Raw genomic sequence first — 22,856 nt, 5'->3', positions numbered from 1 at the left:
AATGTACTTACCTATCATCTCTGTAGTGTGTCATGCAAATATGACATGGAGTGCTTGTCTATTTAACATTGTTAAACACTGATTATGTGATAAATGAAAAATAGATTCTTTAATTTTGGCCTGATTAAAATTAGGGCAGAGGCAATAGCTTGTTTATTGTTTTGCAGTTACTACAATGCAGCGGAGGGAAAAAAAGGAGCTCCAGGAAAACAATGGAGTCAGTGAATTAATGTAAAGAAAAAGTCACTGTAAATATTGCTTATGAAGTATTCAAAATTAAAAACAACGTAGTGCAAGAAGGAGTTATGATATTCCTATAATTTTATCATTATAACAGAAAGAAACAACTAAATTTATAATAATTTCACCATTTAAGTACATGAAGAAACTCTTAATAGGTGGCCAGACTATTAGGGATAAATATTGACCAAGCTTCAGATGTTAAGTTGCAAGGAAATTAGATCAGAATGTGGGTACTGAGAGAGCGAAAAATGAATGAAAAACGAATCCTCAAGCCCCACTGGTCAGATAAAGTCTGGGGAGCAAAGGCAGCTATACAAGCTCCACCCCCACAGGAAATATCTCAAACAAGCAACTTTACACCTAGACTTTTAAAGAAGTGAGAGGCACCAGCCATTCCTTGAGTCAACAGAAGTAGAGGAGACCATTCAAAGGAAAGCTCCAGAAGTTACTTATACAGGACATATTCATCAGATATGGGCCAAGGTGAGCAAGAGGGAAGACCCTTATGTGGTGCTCTGTTCATTATTTTCTTACATGTCTACCTCATTCAGTTCTGTAATTGACACTGGAAGATCACTACTTCTCTAAGGAGTTTTGATCCAAGAAAAAAAAAAAAAAAAAAGGAAAAGACAATTCTTCCATCAAGAGTTAGGAGAAGGATTTTCACAGGAATTGCATTTTTTCACTTACTGCGTGCATGGGAAAAGCAAGGTTATTGGAATGAGATTTGGGAGAAGAGATGCATTGTCTGATGTAAAAAATGTTGTATTTGGCAAATAGGAAGGAAGGGAAAGGCTGCAGCTATTTGAAGTTGTCAGACAACTGCAAATGAGAGACTGACAAATCTGACACAGGAGAAAGGATCAAAGCAGAACTTGAAGAAAATATCATTGCAAAGGCTGAGAGAGGCTACAATGAGCATCAAAGGTTGAAACCTGAAATTAAGATAGAGAGGATACAAAAATTTAGGGGATTTTTTTTGGTGTTTTGTTTGTTGCAGTGCTGGGGGAGGGGGGGTTTGCTTACATGCTAGTATTTATACATATGCAAATTGACCAGTTTAATAATTATTATAAATGGTCCCATGTTGTTTTTCCAACTTTGCTAGATAACTCCTGCCTTTTGAAAGACAAATCTCCCCCACTCCTCAGAATGTTCTACAATAGATATGCTTAATTGCTACGTTTCTGAAGATGCTTTTTTTTTTAAAGTAGGTATGTTCCTGAAAAAGGAAAGTACACACTGCTGGCCTCCATACCATTAAAAAAATATCTTCCCCACATTTGAACTGTGACTACATTGCTGAGATTACTGATGTAGTTATACCAAGGCTTGCCTAAACTTGACAAAATTAAGATCATGGTATAAAAAAAATCTTTACACTAATAAATCTGGTTGAAGGTAGGATAATGATTTTTTACCCAATAATGGCACAGGGTAGCTATGTTCCACTGCTAAGGCCTACACTCTTACTCTTTCCTATTCTACCTCTTTGGGAGTGGGGGCGAATAGAGAATAATAAAAATATTTTTTAACAGCACACAGTGCCCTTAGGAAAAAAAAAAATTCTTCTGCACTTCTGCATTTCATTTAAACCATCAAGCTGTCTTCTACTTCTACTCTGTAGACTCTGATTATGTCTGAGCCAAACCAATCTCTGCTTATTCTTTGGCCTCTGATTGAAGCCATAGTTCACATGTAAGAGCTGTCTGCAACGTATTCTTTCACATATGTGATTTTAGTAGTGTTCTCTCTCCAATTCTGTCATCTCTCCCACTGCCAAATGACAGCCCAGAGTCCATCAACATATTCTTGTTAGGTGCTTCCAGCAGATAGCAACTGTCATTTATATCAGAGGTAATGACATGTAAATGAGGCTAGAGATCAGATGTCATGGTTTAAAATGCAGAAGTGTTTTTCAGCTCAATCAGGTTTCTTTATTTCTTATTCAGAGGCAGTGAGGCTGTGCCTCTGTTAGTATAACACCATGTCTTGGAATGGATGACACCTCGAAAGAATTAGCTGAGTTCAGCCAGATTCTTTATCCAAGTAACTCACAAGGATTCAGTTCTCTCAGGGTTCTCTTCTCTTAGATGCTTCTCTGATTTTTCTTTAGTACTGGACATACTACTCCTTCTATATTTAATTATGCAGATAATCTGTAACAGTCTATGCAAGGTGGAGTCTCTCTGTTTCAAAATAAAAAAAAAAATTCAAAGCTCACAAGTAAATTATTTCTAATTTTGGTAAAGACCTAGCATGGGTACTAATTAGCTGTAGAAAGTAACATGCAATTTTTTGAGAGAGTGTTTGTGCTTCTTCCTCCTTATAATGTATGTCTGTGCTCCCTCCTCTTTGGATGTACCCTCAAGTTTTCTTGCTCTTCTCACTTTTTCATAGCTGCAACGCAGCCGAGTACCAACTGGCACGTGAAAGAAAATGGAAGAGATCACCACACAAGTAAATTTTCTAGCAAAGAATTGATTGTGAGGAGAGGACAGGCCTTCATTGTCACCTTCAATGGAACAGAACAGCCTGAGGAAAACTTAACATTCATTGTAGAAACAGGTATGGCTCCCAACTTCTTTCACAGAAAGAGTAATACCGCCTTGTAACAGTCATTTGGCCTGATATGCACTATAGGGCAGCAAGAGAATACCTTGGAGCCAACATGCTGGTTCACATAAGCATGGAACTGTTTGAGGTGTTTGTTGTATTACTCCCATCTCAGCTAGCAGTAATAGCTTCTGTCAGTTTCCAACATATGGCACAAATTCATCTGAGGGGCGGGCTGGCTGAGTCTGTTGACAACTAAATTTCTGTTTCAGCAAGCTGGGGAAAAAAATGTTGTTTATTTTCCTTAAAAGGTCCGAAACCCTCAAAGCTGGCTAAGACCCAGGCCACATTTGGTATCTCCAGCACAGTGAGCAAGGAGAGCTGGAGTGCAGTTCTACAGTCTACCAGTTCCAACTCTGTGAGCATCTCCATTTCCAGCCCACCTAATGCTGTCATTGGACGTTACAAGCTGAGTGTTCAAAGTACTTCAAGTGGCAGCTCCTCTCCAGCAAGCCTTGGCACTTTTGTTTTGCTCTTTAACCCTTGGTCTTCAGGTATGAACATACCAACTTTCCCCTGAAAGAACTAAGTTGCTTGTAGCTTCATTAATATTTGCAGCTTCTCCATTTGATCTCTATTTCTTTAATACAGGGGCTGAACAATCACCACATAATGTATCAGTGAGAAAATAAAAGGCTTTAGCAGTTTCTTAGGACCTTCTGGCACACAAAATCAGCTCATATACTTACTGGAGAGCTCCTTGCCCTAAAAGATTAAGTTCTGCTTAAGCAGATTAAGTTCTGCTTTTACCAGAGCTTCCCGACTTCTGTACAAGTTTAAAGAGTGTGTCTGGTCTCTGCAGAACCAAGAAAAGAAACATATCTACCAGCTGCCATCTTCTCCCACATTTGACAGTATCATACCTCTGTCTTCACTCAGACACCCCCCACTCCTTTGTCTAATTATAGGAAATCCTGAGTTTCACAATGCATTCATAACAGCAAGAACAGCAAAGGGTGGATATCTGCAAGCACTCTTATTGATGGAAGCCAAGGCTCCTGAGGTTTTGTTTTATTTTGCCTGCTGTGGTTGTACATACCTCTGTTTTGGCTTTTCAGGTGATGATGTGTTCATGCCTAACAAGGCTGAGCTGGAGGAATATGTGCTAGAAGAGTTTGGCATCATTTTTGCAGGCAATAAAAATCATATCAACAGCTTTGGATGGAACTTTGGCCAGGTAAATGCAGCACTGAAACACTAGACAGTGTTTCATGCTCTGGTTTTCACATGAAAAACACATACACAGGGCTTGTTTGTTTTTTCCAGTTCATTGGAGTCATGCACCTCTGAAGACCAGGAGCCTGGTATTGAAAACAGAACTTGTGTCACACTCTGTTATATTAATTAATATGAGGATTTGTAGTTGACTAGTCAGTGATATGACCTAGGACTTGGAGGTGCAGCCAGCAGAAACCTTAGTGTCTGCTGAGTAGTAGAGTACTGTAGCAATGCTGAGAGGCCTAGTCCTGGCCTTAAGTCCACAGATTCCAAGTTTTGAAAAGCTCTTTCAGTTCTAATCTTCACAGTTTGTTGAGGCTGCATTTTTATACAGTAATTCCTGACTGAGTTGCAGCATTTCATTAGGTGATTAAAAAAAAAATTGAACGTTTATTTGGCTCTATTTATCTTGATTTTTCATAATGTAATCTGTGTTTCCAAAACACTAACTTATTTCTATAATGTAGTTTCAAGGAGATATTCTCAATATTTGCCTTTCCATGCTGGATCGAAGCTTAAACTATCGTCAGGATCCTGCCACAGATGTATCTCACCGAAATGACCCCAAATATCTGGGCCGTGTTCTCAGTGCAATGGTAAGCAACATGTTAAAAAAGTCCAAACTACTAACTCTTCTTTTAAAGTAGTTAGTGAAAGTAAGTAGGAAGACACTTCTCAGAAAATTTCAGGCCGCTGTTTTTATGTACCAGAAATGCGGGCCAGAGAAACACCTAGGTGGCCATCTGATCTGAACCTACTAGATTTATCTCATCTGTGATATTTCTGATACTTACCATTTTGAAATACAGTAGTCAAACTGAAAGTATAAGACACAGAGTGGTATGTCAAGGGACCGGTCCCTTGCAAGTCTTTAGTCTAGTATCCCGTTTGAAGTGGACCTATGGTGGTACTCGATCAGCTCAGCCATGGATTTGCCAGGCTGCCTTGAAAATCTCCAAGGACGGAGGTTTCACGGCCTCCCTGGGTGACCAATCCAGAGCTGCACTATCCTCTTAGTAAGGAATTTTTGTCTTATGGCAAATAATTATTTTCCCAAGCTACAACTTTCTGCTGTTGCCTCTTGTTATATAACCTGACAGAACAGAGACAAGTTGGACTCTGACAACTTAGTATGTTCCATTCAAGTAGTTGTAAACTGCTATTACGTTCCCCTGATCCCCTTCTTAACCAGATTGAACTAGCCCAGTGCTCTCAACTTCTCCTTATAGACTGTATGCTCCAGGGCCCCTGACCGTCTCGGTACCCATCCCTCCTGGGCCCTCTTCAGTGTCTCAGCATCCCCTTGAACTGAGGGCCCAAAACTGGAGACAGGATTCCTGGCACAGTCTCACTAGGGATAATTAAAGGGCGTCAACAGCTTCCCTCAATCTTCTGGTCACACTTTTCCAATGTAGCCTAGCACAGGCTTTCCCTTTATGATGAAAGAGCACTGCTGGTCCAAATTCAATCTGGCATTTGCTGTAACTCCCAGGCCCTTTTCAGATGGGCTGCCACTCACCTAACTGCTTCCCAGCCTTCCAACCAATGCATTGAGTTATTCTGCCCCAAGTTCTGAAATCTACACCTTTTCTTCCTGAACTTCATGAGGTTTCTGTTGAAACAGTACCCAAGATTTTCAAGGTGACTGTGCCCTATTTGTCATGTCTGCCACTTCCCCAAATTTAATGTAAATTTGCTGAGGGCTCAGTACATAATGATCCAGGCACATTTTAAAAGCTTAGCTGCACGATACGCTTTGATGATGCCATTCAGTCATACAGCGGTAAAGTCACCATCTCACGTCAGGAAGGTTCACTGAAAACTGGTGTTTGCCTTCTTGCCTGGTGCTACTGTACTTGGGTGGGAGAAACGGTGTTTAAATACTCTCCGTTTCTTGAGAGGACACATATTTAATTTCCCTGAAAAGCTAAGGCTTCTTCCTGAAGGCTAGCTGCATGAAGCAGTGACTTTTATCCACTAATATGTCATTCAAAGCTTTTCTCCTGCCCGCTCCCCTACCACTACTACATCTGTTGTGAACTCTTAATTTCTCTCATCATAAATTTAGTGAATATTTTTACAGGTCAATGCCAATGATGACAAAGGGGTGCTGCTAGGAAACTGGAGTGGAAATTATGAGGGTGGGAAAAGTCCAAGCAGCTGGACTGGAAGTGGTGAAATCCTACAAAACTGGAAGAAATCAGGATTCGAACCCGTTAGATATGGACAATGTTGGGTTTTTGCAGCAGTATTGACTACAGGTATGTTTTATGTCATGCACATAACTGACACTACACAGATTCTGTTAAAAGAACCACTAATAATACTTCCTACATGAAAGCGTTTCAAGACATTAGTATGTTATATGAAACTTCATCTTCCAAAAATACTGCTTTCTGACTATGGTTTTCTATTCACTCTTTAGTGCTTAGATGTCTGGGGATTCCCACTCGCACAATTACAAACTTCAGCTCTGCCCATGACGCAGATGGAAATCTGCGTGTGGATGAGTTTTATGATGCTTCTGGAAATCATTTGGATAGGGCAGCTGACAGCATATGGTAAGGCTCTTTAGTATTTAATTGTAGGACTTATCAATGCCTATAGAGTCTTCAGGTGCAGAGTACAGATTCAAATGACAAATGCTTTGTTACCTTATTAAAAATTGCCTTAAAAACAACTACACATACAGGATCAAATAAAAAAATACTACAAAATAATACTACAAAACTCAGCGTTTTCACTTTTTCTCAGTTCAACAGAGAATTACAACATGAGTTACAACAGCAAATTGAAGCTAGGGCAGGCAAAGTTATGATGCCACAGATGACTGAAAATTTATGATATTACACTGGAAATATCAAACAGTGGGACCTAGTTTGGAACTATTCCTCAAAAACAGTTCATATTAAACTACAAAAGGGCAACAGAACCAGCTTCCCTGCCTCTTTTTTTTTGCAGTGACATAATTTGAAGTGACAATAATTAAATTATTTCCACTATTAAGCATCAAGTGCAATTCAAACAAGCTTGCTTTCAGCAAAGAACAGGTGCAGTCCCTCACTTTTTGCCTTGTTTACTCCCCTGCTTGTTCTGAACCCATTTTAAATATAACTGTAGTATTGTGCTAGAAGGAAAACAGCTAAAACTAAAGAAGTGCATGTGTTCACTACTTTTAGAGAAAAATAGGCTCAAGACATTTTGTATAATTTTACAAATTTGCTTTCTGCCCTTGAACATTTATGTCTGCTCCACAGTGCAAACTTCAGCTTCTCTCTAGTTAAGGATCTAGTCATGATCAGAGTGGAAGTGGTCAGTCTCAGAGAATAACCTATGCAAATTAAAGCATTTAATACATTTAACTAGGATGGCAGATTAATGGATGTGAACAAGAATTTAGAAACATACTAGTAGCTTACTTTGTTCGTTCTTGCATGTAGGAATTTCCATGTCTGGAACGAAAGCTGGTTTTCCCGCAGTGACTTGGGCCCCTTATACAGTGGATGGCAAGTTCTGGATGCAACTCCCCAGGAAGAAAGTGGAGGTACACAGATTTTATTTCAGGAATAATGTCGAAAAATTATACATTCAGTCACTTTCAGAGAGAAGGAAAAAAAAAAAGTAAAACCGTTGTAAAAGTAATTTCTCATCCTGCTCAGAAATAGAGCAGCAGAAGAGAATACTTTACCTATCACATTAGAAAATGCCTCAGATCAGCTGTGGATGCCAAGAAACAAAATAGACTTCTAGGAGCAGTCTTTCACAGCAATTCCTGTATTCCCAATGTAGGTATCTAGAGCCATTGAAAATCAAGAGATGCTATATAATAAATCAAGTGTACCTTTCAGAATAAACACAGGATACATTGATGATTGGCCTGGTATGAGGGTCTATGTGGATGAAAGGGCTAAAATGGGACAACAGCACTAGACAATTCATGAGTCATTGATAAATATCTGTCTAGTAATCTGCTTACTGTCAAAGAGTTGAGGAGGTGTGAATTAATTTTTCTGGATGCAATAGGAATTTATCGGTGTGGTCCTGCCTCACGGAACGCCATCAAAGAGGGAGATGTAGATCTGGACTACGACTGCCCATTCATATTTGCAGAAGTGAATGCAGACTGCATGTACTGGAATTACGATCCTGCAACTGGAAAGAAAATATTAATAGTCTCTCAGTCTACTGTAATTGGCCAGTTCATCAGCACAAAGGCAGTTGGTAGAGATGATCGTGTAGATGTCACCAATGATTATAAATATGAAGAAGGTAAATAAAAACACTGGTTCTTCTCTTTACATAGCTGCTTTATTCCCAAATATATATAAACTTTAGGATAGGAGCCTCTTAGTGGGTAATTTGGAGCATCTATAAGGTAAGAGCAAAATTAATACATGGTTTGTTCTAACAGAAAAGGGAAGAGAAGGAAAAGATTAAAAAATACTACCTTGACCCTTTGTGCTATGGAGCTGCTTTGTGGGACCTAAGTAAGGCAAGTCCAAACATCTCTGAGTAAAGCATTCACTGCTCTGCCTGCTGATTGCTAATGTGTACTGACTGCCTCTGTTTTGTGAAAATTAATCTACAGCCCAGTTATTTGACAGCTGGATGAAAGGCCTATTACAGAAACCTAGGGTAAATCAACACTTAGGCCTGAGAAAAGCAACTCTTTCAAAGGGTCAAACAGCATGTAAACTTGTCAGACCTTTGGGTTTGATAGTGAAAACAAAACAAAAACAACAACAAAAAAAACATGAACTGAATTTGCAAGCGCAAAGAATTAACATTGCTATTGAAATATATATCAGAAGGGTGAAAAGCATGATAAAGTAGAGCCCAAATAACTAGCTTCTCTTGTGTACTGGCTCTGTCTGGAATTGAGTTAACTTTCTTCATAGTTGCCCTGCTAGAAGTGTTGACAGCACACCAATGTTTTAGCTATTGCTGAACAGTACTTTCAGAGTGTCAAGGCTTTCTCTCTCCCTGCCACAGCAAGTAGGCTGTGAGTGGGCAAGAGGCTGGAAGGGGACCCAGCCAAGACACCTGACCCAAATTGACCAAAGGGATATTCCATGCCATATGGCTTAGTGCTCAGCAATAAAAAAATCAGCAAAAGGTGGAGAAAAGTGGCGGGGCGGGGGGGGGGGGTGGGGGTTGGGGCCACGAGTTGAGGGTAGGGGACATTTGTGGTTATGGCATTTGTATTCCCAAGTAACCATTAGCGTGTTGAGGCGCTGCTTTCCAGGAAGTAGCTGGACATCTGCCTGCCAGTGTGGTGTAGTGAATGTATTTCTCTTTTTGCTTTGCTCATGCACAGGTTTTGCTTTCCCTGTTAAACTGTCATTATATCAATCCACAAGTCTTCTTGCCTTCCTTCTGTTTTCTCCCCATCCTGCGGGAATGCGGAGTGAGAGAGAGGCTGGGTGGACGTTTGGCTGCTAGCCATAGTCAAGCCACCATACGGTGCTGTCAGCCTTGCCTTATATTAGAGGCCTTTTCTGTATTAGCTAATAAGAATTTACATTTCTAAAAATTACAACCATAAAAAGAGATAGAAATGGAAAGAGTGAGAAACTTTGGACTTAAGATTTTGCATTACAAAAAAATGCTATTAGAGAGGCAGTGACGTTACTGACTGCAGATCCAGAAAGTTAGATGTGGCCGTGGAAAACAGGGGCTCTGCTTATCTGTAAGAACAGACACTATGTTCTGCTGGCTTGTCTCTAGCAATCATATAAAATAAGAGATGCACATTAACTGCTGAGGATAATTTTCATGATTCTGTCTGACAGGCTCCACAAAAGAAAGAAAGATTTTTAAAAAAGCCCGTAAGAAGCTGGGACTTGAGGATAAATTTGATCCTACAGCACCGACACAACAGGAAAGCGATCAAAAGCCTGACATCTCAGGGAAGTTCAAGGTGGCTGGCCCTTTAGAAGTTGGCAAAGATCTCAGTTTAATTCTGCTTCTTGCAAACTTACAGTCTGATGCTAAGACTGTTCGTGTAAATATGACTGCTTGGAGCACTGTGTACACTAGAAGACCAGTTCATGAGATCTGGAAGGACTCCATATCTGTCACTCTGTCTCCTAAGGAAGGTAATTTTTCAAATAACTTTTAATCATAATTGTGTAGTTGTTTTATCCGTAAATGGGCATTAGAAGCTGGTCAAGTTGGAGAAGAAAGCTCTAACAAACTGCAATCTTAAATTTCTATGCAGAAGAGGCTGAAAAAAAAATATATTGCACTTACAAACATATTAAAGTGCATGTTTCACACCATCATTTCCTTCAGTACTATTCACGTTATAGAAAATGTATCTCAAGAGTGAAAAGAAGATAGTCAGTAAACATGAAGTTTCATTTAACAAAATGTGCATTAAAAAGATAAGGACACCATGAAAGCATAGAAATCAACTCTAAACAAATGTGTTCTGGTTACGAGGGGCCTTACGGCCTTACTGAAAGGTTACAGGACATGGCTAATATCAGAAGCAAGAAACCTGATCCATTAGCACATTAGAATGAAATTAAAGTGTGAGGAATAGAAATAGCTGAAATAGCCCACTAAGCTCCACAGAAAATAAAGTTTGTACTGAAAAACTGTTGAGGAGTAAAGGACCTAAGATTTAATTTTTTTTTTTTTTCAGATGGAGTTTGATAACCTTATGGAAAAAATTCTCTACCTAAATTAGAGTATTGTTGGAAAGATGAAATTAAGTTACCGTTAGGAGCTTGGGATAATAGAGATATCAACATTGATTCACAGCTGATACTATATTGTATTAATCATAGGCTTCAAGTCACTAGTGAGAAGCAGAAATAATGTTTAATTTCTTTAACATGTAGTTTGACTTCTGGAGTTGGCATCTATCAGTTTCCTCTAAAGGATTAGGAAGTGGGCTCTTGGTGAAGACAGAGTTTCTGTGCATAATGGCATTAGAGTCAAGCAGGCACCTTGTGGTGTCTTGTGCTGACGCAGGCTGTGTTAAACCAGTGGCTGCATTTACAGTCAGCAGGGAGGTTTTACCCAAATCTGATGGCAGGGACCATTTGAAGAGATACCTCTTCTGGAGGTATGCTCTGTCTGCTAGGATTTCTAGTTAACAAATCTGTTGCTACTGGAGGAATCTAGGAAATTCACAGTCCCCATTTTCTTGCTTACTTTTGTGGGACTTTGCATTGATGACTTGTCATATTTTCCTGTGTTTTTCATGTGCTGTATACTGCTGGAAAGTACTTTCTGGATTACAGTGTTTGCATGCAGCATAGCTAGTATACAGTTATTCTGAACTTGATGTTTACTGTATGAATGGTCAAAAATGTGGAGTTGCCTAGATTCAGAGACAGAGGAGATCCTTTCCCATCCAGTATTCCTTGATTTAAATTACAGTGTGAAAATTACTGTAAAAACACATGATAATCAAAAGCAGATAGGGCTATCAAAGATGAAAGAAATGTAGGGATGTAATTCAGCTCATCTCAGTATATCATGAGCGAAAAGGACTGATGAGGCCTATCAGAGCATATCCCATAACAAATAGAGTGGCACTGGTAAACTCCTTAAACTCCAGCTGTGTTATGTTTCAGAGCAATTGGGAGGAAAACAAGCCAGGCAATATAGTAGTAGGGAATGGAGGAGAGATAACATTGAAGAAATCACTCCCTCTCAACAGCAAACTGATAGATTTGCATGAATTGAGTTCGGCAGTGATGGCTGAAGGCCATCCTAGTCCCAGACACAGCATAAAAGAAAAATACTAATATTAGATATGAAACTCTGTGGGCTTATAAAAGCATGTGTAAATTATTTTTCTTTTTTTTTCTTGCAGAGAAACAATTTCCCATTAAGATACCGTATACTGAATATCAACAGCAGTTAACTACAGACAACACGATCCAGATAACAGCTTTATGTCACATAGAAGGTGGTATTCAAGTGCTAGTGCAAAGAGACGTCACCCTAGACAATCCTGCCATTGACATACAGGTAAATTGCTGTCCCTTTCCTCTAACTGCAGTGGCAGAGAAAGGGGAAAATGAGCTCTTACAAGCACTTTCTTCCCCAGAAGAGATGTTCTGCTCACATTCTGCCATGGTCCATCATAGTGTCGTAGTTCAGCCCCGATCGGATCAGACTACGCAGTCTCTCTCTCACTTCCCCCACTCTCCGAGAGAATAGGGAGAGAAAATATAAGGAAAAACAGCTCAAGGTTTGAGATAAGGACAGGGAGAAATCCTTAAAGTTACCGTCACGGGCAAAACAGACTCAACTTGGGGAAAACTATTCATTTATTACTACAAACAGCAGGATAATGAGACAGAGAACAAGATAACCTCCCCCCACCCCTCCCTCTTCCCGAGCTTAACATTATCTCTACTACCTTCCCCTCCCAAGCGGCATAGGGGGGAAGAGGGAATGGGGGTTGCAGTCAGTTCATCATACGTTGTTTTACGCCGCTGCTTCATGGTTGGGGGAAGAACTCCTCACATTCCTCCCCTGCTCCGTTGTGGGGTCCCACCCGTACACCACAGTCCTTCGTGGAACTGCTCCGGCATGGGTCATCTCTTCCACGGGTGCAGTCTCTCCAGAACAGCTGTCCCAGCGGGCCCTCCACGGGCCACAGCTGCCTTCAGGCATCCGCCTCCCCCGGTATGGGGTCCTTCACGGGCTCCAAGTGGATCTCTGCTCCTCCGTGGACCTCCATGGGCTGCAGGGGGACAACCTGCTCCACCATGGTCGTCACCGCAGGCTGCAGGGGAATCTTGGCCAGGAGCCGCATTACTCCTCCCCCTCCTTCTGAACTGACCTGGGCATCTGCAGCCGTTCCTCACAACAGGCTGGTAGATGTCTCTCAGGATCTTTTTTTTTACATCTTATTCACTTCTCATCTCCTTTCCACTTCTTGCAGCCGGGCTGGACTGAGTCGGGCCCAGTCGGCTGCCTGGCGAGAGGCCAGAGGGTGAGGCCTGCAAGGCCCATGAGGCCTGCGCCTCCCCCTCTGCGCCTCTGCCCCCGCTCAGCTTCTTCACATCTTCTCTCCTCTCTCCTTTTTTCTGTTTTCCCATTCTTAAATACGTTATCGCAGAGGCGTTATCACGAGACATTCTGCTACCAATCGGCTCGGCCTTGGCCAGCAGTGGGTCCGCCCTAGGCCTGGCCAAGTCCCCTGAACTTGGGGAGCGACTTCTAGCAGTTTCCTACAGAAGCTACCACCTTAGGCCCCCCCCACTAAACAAAACCACGACACATAGCATCTCATAATATCTCCTCTTCTGATGTCTGGTTTGGATAAAAAACATTCTGAGAACCTGACCTTTCAAGCATTTTCTTTGCACAGGTACTTGGTGAAACAAAAGTGAATAAAGAAGTGGATGTGGAAGTGGTATTTACCAATCCTATTGATATGGAAATTACGGACTGTGTCCTGCACGTAGAAGGCAATGGCCTGCTCAGAGGAATCCTTGAGATAGAGTAAGTACAAAAAATGCCTCTTTTCTACTATTAATGATAAATGAGCAAGAACGTATGCATGGGTGATTTGCAATCAAACAGAGGGATGAAACAGCATTTTTTTCTTGCTGTAACTTGGGAGGCTAGCCAATGTACTATCTTGTAATGAAACTTTGAACAAGCTCTTCACCTAACCTAGGCTTTGGCTCCATAGTTTGGTGGTCAAATAATTGCTGTCATAATTGGACAGAACTTGTTTTCCTTCCTCTCTAGCAGGACTTCACAGTTCCAGCAAAAAAAATATATCATTACCCATGCTGTAATTTTTGCTGAGGCTGCCTATGGTGCTAGAGGCCAGATGGGTTGAACCTTCTTGTTCTGATCATAGGGCCAACAATAGGATACATGACAGTTTCTGTCCATACTATACCCAAATTCTAGCATATATGAACCAGGCTTTTTTTTTTTCCCCACTTTATTAAATGGACTGCAGGTGCCAGTCTGGGTGTTCAGCTTTCTTAACAATTTTGCATTTACATCAAACAGATAGACATAGCTGTAAAAAGCCGCTGCGCCAGCATCTCAGCTCTGGGAACAAAAACGAACATAGATCTTTCAGATGCAGGTTGTGATCTCAAAAAGGGTGGTACCTCTGAAAAGTACAACCCCAAGTGTTACCGAAATCCGGAATAAAACTCCTTAACAGCAATGAGAAGTTAAGAAGCAGGCACTTCTTTATTGCAGCACTGGGCGCACGGGGGATCGCTCCACCTAGCGTGCGCGCCCATTTGATCAACAGCACGGGTTAAATACACATTAATTATACATATTCATTAAATTCCAAGAAATAATATGCATAAACATAAATTTTCTGAGAAACCATTACATCATTTCCCTACCCACTCGCGCATGCCCAGTCTTTTGAGTCGAGGGTCTTTTGGTGGTCTTGGTGGTCGTCAAAACGCCCCCTCCTTGAATTCGCTGGTCAAACTCCTCCTTGAAATCTCCATATCTGGTCTTGAGAACAGGTCGCAGTGCTGCTTGATTTTCCTGGCTCCAAAGTGATGGCTCAGGGCCTATTTCTGCAGGTGGTGTTTGGGGGTGTTTGGGACTTACCATTGTATTAAAGATATGCTAGGCTAGCTTCTAACAAATGCGTATTATAATATCTCTAGGGTCCCACTCCCTTTAGGAACAAATGAATTCTATGAAGATTTAACCTATGTGACTACAGTTCTATAGTTAGCAAGAATCACCTCATATTGATATTTAATTTTCAATGTTTATGTCATGTAACATTTCCCCCCTTTGAGACTTATTTAATTTTTTTCAATAAGTCTCATTTACTTATAACTAATCTCCATAATCAGTAAACCAAAAAGTATTATTAACATTACTAATAAAATTCCTTTGATAGATTTCATTATTTTTGATATGATTTTGTCTAATTCATTAAAAATGAGAGACTGTTAACTTTAAATGACATGTTTCTTTAGAAATCCATTGTTTCTGTTTTGGAGGCTGTGCTTCTTGACTCTCAAATAATGAATCCAAGAATCAATATCTTCAAATTTAGGGGCTGTATATATTGCTAGAAGCACCTGAAATGGTTCTTTCCATTTTTATTGAAGAGTTTCTGATTCCCAAATTTTCAGGTACACATAATCTCCTGGTTAAAAATTATGAACTGGGGAATCTAAAGAAAGAGGCTCTGTGGCAGTTCCATATCCATATCAGAGTTCTTCCAAGGGATATCAAATACAATTCCATTTCATTATCCCCAGTAGCAGTCACATTTTGAATAAGGGTTAGAGTCTGATAAGATTTTCCATACATTAACATATGGACTAATTTTAGTCCTAGATCTGGATTGAATCTTGATTCTCGGAAGTGCTTAAGGAAAAGCTTGAGGCCATTTTAAAGATATTTTCTGACAAATTTTACTTGTCTATTAGATTGTGGCCTTCAAGGAGTGTGTAAATTCAATTTGATTCCCAGAATTTTGCTCAATATTTGAATAATTTCAGACACAAAATGAGGACCTCTATTTGATTATATTCTTTTGGGGATTCCAAACCATGATATTATTTCTTTTAACATATTTTTAGCCACTTCTCTTGCCTATTGGTGCAACAGAAAAAAAATCTTTTGGCCATATTTACTAATACCAATAGATATCTATATCCATTTTGTTGTGGCAATTCTGAAAAAATCAATCTGCCAATAATTTTCAGGCAAGTTTCCCATATATATGGTTCTTGGGGGTGGTTATTTAATATTTCTAGGGTTATTCTTTAAACAAGTTTCACACTTTTTGTTACTGATTTTATTAGCTTTATCATCCTAACACTAATCACCTGTCTTCTTAAATCACTGATCATTGCCTCTATTTCCCAATGAATTTTTCTATGCTTTTAGCTTTGATTGTGGTGAGACCACAACTTGATTTTTAGGACTAATGATCATTTTTCATATTTATTTGAATTGATTTAGCTAATTCCAAATCAACCTTACTGTAATTTGGGATTTGTTGTTCAAATTTCACTTCTTTAACTGGTATTATTGTCATGATGCCTTTTTCTGCTCTCTCCTTTGCCTTTTTATTGACTAATTTATTTCCAATATTCACTGGGTAATTCCCAAATTGGTGGGCTTTGCAGTGCATTACTGCAACTTCTTTGTGTTTCTGCACCACTTGGAGCAATTGCAGAATTTCTTCTTGGTGTTTAATGGATGTTCCTTGTGCTGTCAAGCATTCCTCTTTCTTTCCATGTGGCTCCATGGGCATGTACTACTCCAAAAGCATACTTTAAATCAGTCCATATATTCACTTTTTATGTTCTGTCCATTTTAGGGCTTTTATGAGGGCTAGTTATCAATTCAGCCTTTTGTGCTGAGGTGTTCACTGAGAGCGGCTTTGCATCAATAACAGAGTTTGTTGTTGTTATTGCATATCCAGCCAATCTTCTTCCATTTCTCATGAGGCTGCTTCCATCAGTACATATCTCGAATTCTGGGTCAGGTATGTTCACTCTTCTGTTACTTCTGCTGGAATAAACTTGTTTGATGGTCTGTAGACAGTCATAACTTAGAACTTCTTCTTCTTCTATTGAACTTAAAAAGATGGCAGGATTTATTGTTGTAGTTGTTTTCGATTTGACATCATCTTGTTCCAACAGGACAATGTGATGTTTGAGCATCCTGCTTGGGGATAACCAGTGTCCTCCTTTCTGTTCCAGAACAGAAAGTACCATATGCGGTACATAAGCTGTTCTTGGGTGTCCCGTTGTCAGCTTACAAGCTTCTTAAGTCAGGAGGACAGTTGCTGCTACAGCCCATAGACAACCTGGTCATCCTTAGCTAACATTGTCCAATTGTTTGGAGAAATAACCAACCGGTCTTCTTCATTCTCCATTTTTCTGAGAAAGGATTCTTCTGAGAGCTGAGTGCTGTCTTTCATGAACAAACAGTTCAAAGGGTTTGGTTAAATCGGGCAACCCTAGAGCAGGAGTGAACATCAGAGCTACCTTTACATTCTGGAATGCCTTTCGAGCTTCAGGTTCTCACACAAGGGGTCCCTCCTTCAATTCCTTTAATCCACAGGTGACACCAGCCAGCCATTCCCAGAAATGTTTGCAGCTCCTTAGCTCCTTTTGGCTCCGGCATTTGGCAAATTGCCTCTTTTCTCTCATTTCCCAGTTGTCTTTGTCCCTGTGTGATTTCAAATCCCAAATACATGACAGTCTCTTTTCCAATCTGTGCTTTCTTCTTGGAAAATCTGTTATCACTTTGGCCCAAGAAATTTAGCAGGTTAGTAGTCAAGTTGAAATATTCTTCTCTGGTTTCTGTGGCTATTAAAATATCATCTACATATTGCAACACCAGTCTTTCAGGATAAATTATTTTGCATGTTTCTAATTCCTTAGCCAATTGATTTCCAAAGATCATTGGGCTATTTTTAAATCCTTGAGGTAGCACTGCCCAGGTGAGCTGAGTCTTCTGCCCAGTTGTGGGATTTTGCAGTTCAAAGGCAAAATATGCCTGACTATTTTTGTCAAGAAGAATACAGAAAAAGGCATCCTATAAGTTCAATACAGTGAACCACTTGTGATTTTCTTTTAAAGCTGTCAACAAGGATACAGGTTTGCCACTAAGGGGTGAATATCTTGAACTAATAAATTTATTGCTATTAAAATCTTGTACTAACCTATATTCCTCACTTTCTGGCTTTTTCACAGGTAAAATGGGAGTATTGAATTCTGATTCACATTCGACTAATAGTCGATATTTTTTTAAAAAATTTTCAATCATTTTCTCAAGGCCTCTTCTAGCTTCTAATTTTAAAGGGTACTGTTTTGTCTTACCGGTTTGGTGCTCTCCTTTAGAAAAATCTTTACCGGTTCTGCTGCTTTTGAATGTCCGGGAACTTCGCCAGCCCACACCAAAGGGTTACTGCATTGTCCACTTCTTGAGGGATTTCATATGGCTCTGAAGTTGTCTGCAACATAAAAATTCTTGCCTCTCTGGCTTTTGATTAGGGTATATTTAATTGAATGTCACAGTTTTAAAAATTAATTTGTGCTTTCAATTTGCTCAATAAATCTCTCCCCAATAAGGCAACAGGACACTCTGGTATATATAAAAATTGGCCAGTTCCCCATTTTTACCCACCTTAAAGTTAAGGATTGAATGAAAAACTTATTTTCAGCTTTCCCTGTGGCACCAATTTTGTCTACATGCTTTTTACTCAATTTTCTTCTACCAGTACTTAAAATGAATATCTCCAGTATCAAAATAGAAAATCCATGGTTTGGGTCCCCAGCTGGATTGTAACCAGGGGTTCTGCTGCGGAATTCTCCCCGAGTCCTCTTTGCACCTCTGACACAGGCATCTGCTGTGCTGCCAGTTTTTTGTTTCTTTTTCAGAATAAGGACATTCATTTTTCCAGTGCCACCATGCTTCACACTTTGCACACTGATATTCCCAATCTCTCTCCTATTGCAGTTATTTTATCCATTCCTCTACCACACCCCGACCTCATCCCCGGTTTGTTCCCCTACTGCTTGTCAAAGTGGTAAGGGGGGCAAGGCTTGAGCTGCTCCTTGTTCTATCTGGTCTTGTCAGCTTCCAGTTCTCCCTGCAATAGGACTGAAACCCTCATAATTCAACTGTCCCACTCTACAGCTCCCACCAGGGGTTCGGTGTTCTGGCCCCTTTTTCTACTGTTTCATTTGTTAAACCTGCATCAACACTTCCAGACCACACATAAAGATAATACAGAAATTTAACACAGAAATTTAACACATGAATTCTATGTTTTCCTCTTCAGTTCTACATTTTAAACATCACTTTCTATACTACAAGCCAGGATCTTTTCAACCTTTTTCCTTTTTTTTTTTTTTTTTTTTTTTTATGCCAAAACCATCGGATCCTTGGGGACGTATCTGCAATCTTTCTGCCACTTGGGATGATTTCCCAAAGTAAAGAACAAATCAACATCGGGGACCACATCTCACTTTCCTTCCCTTCTACAAGATAACATCAACTGTAAAATATTGTATCAATTTTTTTTTTTTTAGTTACTGGGTCTCCCCTTATATCCTCCCAATGTTTAAGAACACATCCCAGTGGAGACTTCATTAATATTTCCCCTACCATTGAGGTAGACATAGAAGATATGTGTTTTCCCATATTTTACAAAGGAGTTTTTGGTACCAAAAAGACAATAACACTGTTCTACAAACAGAGTCAATCCCGTCACCAAAAAAAAGTTTAAAACCCCAAATGCAATACTTTATATCATTCAAGTCCCATACACTGCAACACATGCATACAGACTTAAAAACAAAACAAAACAAAACAAAACGCACTGAAGCAACAATTACCAGCTTGTAAATCACTTCTAAAACACCCTGGGGCCCCTTTCCAAGCTATGTACAAATCTTACCAATACTCCCCATACTCTTACTCTTAAACAATTTAGACTAAATGCCAAATACCAGATAAATGCAAATGACAATTGTCCCAAATACAAAAACCAAACAAATGCAAATTACAATTGTCCCAAATACACAAATGTCCAACCCAGCAATAGCTTTCGCTTATGACTTACGGGCAGACGCCTAGGCTTCCAAACCAAATGGGTACCCTCTAAGCCCCATCCCTGCGAAGCTTTCGCCGCGCCTTACGGGCAGGCTATCCAGAGCAGACAGATTTCAAAGAAGAAGTGCCTTACCCTTTTCTCCAGGGAACGTTGCGAGGAGCTTTGTGAGTCGAGAGCGATGGGTCTCCACGAGAATACCTCGGTGCCAGCTGGAGTTCGATCAACACTCGATCTCGTTCAGTCTCACTCGCAAGGTCCCACCTGAGTCGCCAAAACTGTTACCGAAATCCAGAATAAAACTCCTTAACAGCAATGAGAAGTTAAGAAGCAGGCACTTCTTTATTGCAGCGCTGGGCGCACGGGGGATCGCTCCACCTAGCGTGCGCGCCCATTTGATCAACAGCACGGGTTAAATACACATTAATTATACATATTCATTAAATTCCAAGAAATAATATGCATAAACATAAATTTTCTGAGAAACCATTACATCATTTCCCTACCCACTCGCGCATGCCCAGTCTTTTGAGTCGAGGGTCTTTTGGTGGTCTTGGTGGTCGTCAAAACGCCCCCTCCTTGAATTCGCTGGTCAAACTCCTCCTTGAAATCTCCATATATGGTCTTGAGAACAGGTCGCGATGCTCCTTGATTTTCCTGGCTCCAAAGTGATGGCTCAGGGCCTATTTCTGCAGGTGGTGTTTGGGGGTGTTTGGGACTTACCATTGTATTAAAGATATGCTAGGCTAGCTTCTAACAAATGCATATTATAATATCTCTAGGGTCCCACTCCCTTTAGGAACAAACGAATTTTATGAAGATTTAACCTATGTGACTACAGTTCTATAGTTAGCAAGAATCACCTCATATTGATATTTAATTTTCAATGTTTATGTCATGTAACACAAGTATGCTCCATGCATAGCTATTCCAGACACAGTAAATCATGGCTAAGGAGGATAGCTTTTAAAGAACAGACTAAACCATGACCAGCAGCTACTCCTTAGATGCTGACTTAACTTTACTAATGCCTGGAACTTGAACAAAGCTGAAATCTATGAGGCAGACAGGAAGATAGTAGGAAAAAAGCTGAATATTACAATGAAAGTTTGATTGGGGTTGGATTGGGTTTTTTAATTTATTAAAAAAAAAAATTCTAAAACAAGAACTACAGGCACACTGTTTTTCAAGCTCTACAAAATAGTTATGTTAGGAGATTAATAAACAAAGTCAAGAAACTGTTAAATGGTGAATGAGATTGTGAATGAGAAGACTGGAATAAAGTAGGTTCCTTTTACTATAGAGCCCAGGTTCCTGTTTTTAAGCTTTGATGATTTTGTATCTTGCCTTGCTCTTTTTTTCTTTCAGTATTTCACAACGGAAACAGAAAGGTTAGATTTTCAGACTGTCCCTATTTTGTACACATACAAAATTGCACACCAATTTCAACATATGCTAGCAAATACAGTTATTTCTAAAAAATACCTGGGATATGGAAGTGTGTTATTTAGCTGAATACACACACACAGACAAACAAACATACACAGCAACTTAACATTACCATTTTTGCTTGAGAAACAAGGAATTCTCTGTCCCATAATTTATAAGCTCTCCTGAGAGAATTTAGCAACCCCATGTTATTTATCACGTACAACTTTATCCTCAGGCAAGACATGACAATGTGACAGGGTAAGGCTGTTTGGGAAAACCATAAACATGAGGTTTCCAAGAACTGCAAAATATACTGGTATAACATATTTTGCCTTCCGTTCAGAATTTTCTCCTCTGTAAACACTGAGGTTTTCTTGGTGCTATAATCTATTCTAATTCAGGAGTTTGTATTAACATTCTTCATGGTCTCAGATTATTCTTTTTTAATAATGTAATGATGTGTTTTACACCCTCTGTTCTGTGTAAAGTTTTATCTCATATGATACTAGTATGTAGCCCTTTGTGTGCTTGTCTGGGTCACTGCATAATATATTTGTGAGAGACCTTAATGCATGGGTTTGAGTATTTAAATACCTACCAGATAGCCAAGTCTTATATGGTCTTTTCATGGCCATGCTACACTGAACTGATAGGAAATCTTACTTAAGATGGGAGATGGTTAGTGAAGAAACTCAAGCATGATGCATAAGTCTGTTTTCAGCTTATATTTTTCCCTTTGTTTTATATTTTTAGTGTACCACCACTGAAAGCCAGTGAGAAATCCAGTACAAAGTTTAAACTCATCCCTTTTGAGACGGGTCCCAAACATCTACTTGTTAATTTCTCCTGTGATAAATTTGCAGTTATCAAGACCTTTAAGATGGTAAATGTGATTAACTAACATGAAGATGTGCAATGTGTGTGTGCATAAATTGAATAAAATGTAATAAGAAATCTTGTATAAGAAAATAGAAAATTAGCAAAACAAAACCCTAATTTCCTATGATGGGGGTTACCAACATAATATCATTAAAATTTTACATTGTAATTTTAAATAAACTGAGGAATAGTTGCTTCTTGATTCTTCATTTACTATTGTGAGTGTCTGTGTTATTAAATACAGCATCTTACCTTCTATTCAGAGACTGTTTGACTTTTGTCTGGTTTTCTTTGGAAACCATTCTTTCTAGCTCCAGATGTCTCTACCCCAACGTTCATAAACTCATTTTTTCACATTCAAAGCCTTATACAGTGATGTTTCTCCCTACTGCAACTGTGATACCAGAAAGTAGCCAGGATGAGCTGCATGATTTATGTAATTTAGCTTTGTTTTGCTGCAAAGTCTGTCCTGACAGTTTTCCTTTTTTGGTAAATCACAGTGACCAAATGAGGCGTAGGAAAGGTTCAGAAGGAATTTGGGTAGTGTCCATTTTGAGAGACATTTGACAAACATGTTGAGATAATTGCCTAGTTCAACATACATGATATTTTTGCATGTTGATATTTTGCACGTGCTGAAAGTCTTCTTTGGGAATCAAAGGGGAGATAATCTTAAGTAAGTCTAAGGGTATTTAAACTTGAGAAGCTGTTGTAGTTTAGCCCTCGTCACCACACAGTTTCTCACTCACCCTTCCCAGCAGAACAGGTGAGAGAATTGGGAAGAAAGGAAAACTTGCGGGTTGAGATGAAGACAGTTTACTAAAATAGCAAAGGAAAACTACAATAATAACAGAATATAAGGATATTAAAATATACAAAATGAACAGCATACGTTTTCTCACCACCTGATGTCCCA

General features: G+C 39.6%; 1 protein-coding gene across 1 annotated transcript; it reads left to right on the top strand.

The window, feature by feature from the left end:
* The first annotated feature begins 716 nt into the window (after positions 1-716).
* LOC104476008 (protein-glutamine gamma-glutamyltransferase E) lies at positions 717-21,962 on the top strand. Its single transcript, XM_086760584.1, has 13 exons — positions 717-726; positions 2,644-2,811; positions 3,111-3,353; positions 3,918-4,036; positions 4,545-4,673; positions 6,161-6,338; positions 6,503-6,638; positions 7,518-7,621; positions 8,101-8,346; positions 9,870-10,175; positions 11,909-12,066; positions 13,418-13,551; positions 21,815-21,962. The coding sequence occupies exons 1-13, from the start codon at positions 717-719 to the stop codon at positions 21,960-21,962; spliced, it is 2,079 nt and encodes a 692-aa protein (XP_086616710.1).
* The last annotated feature ends 894 nt before the right edge of the window (positions 21,963-22,856 follow it).

This window comes from Chlamydotis macqueenii, chromosome 16, assembly GCF_036417535.1.
Source record: "Chlamydotis macqueenii isolate bChlMac1 chromosome 16, bChlMac1.mat, whole genome shotgun sequence".
Lineage (NCBI taxonomy): Eukaryota > Metazoa > Chordata > Aves > Otidiformes > Otididae > Chlamydotis > Chlamydotis macqueenii.
Note: the sequence above shows the minus strand (reverse complement) of the source record. Positions and strands in the feature narration are given on the sequence as shown.

What these genes read in the sequence shown, in the direction of transcription:
- LOC104476008 (XM_086760584.1), top strand. An exon ending in CTTTAACCCTTGGTCTTCAG is followed by an intron (nt 3,354 to 3,917) that starts GTATGAACATAC and finishes TTGGCTTTTCAG; the next exon opens with GTGATGATGTGTTCATGCCT. An exon ending in CACTCTGTCTCCTAAGGAAG is followed by an intron (nt 10,176 to 11,908) that starts GTAATTTTTCAA and finishes TTTTTCTTGCAG; the next exon opens with AGAAACAATTTCCCATTAAG.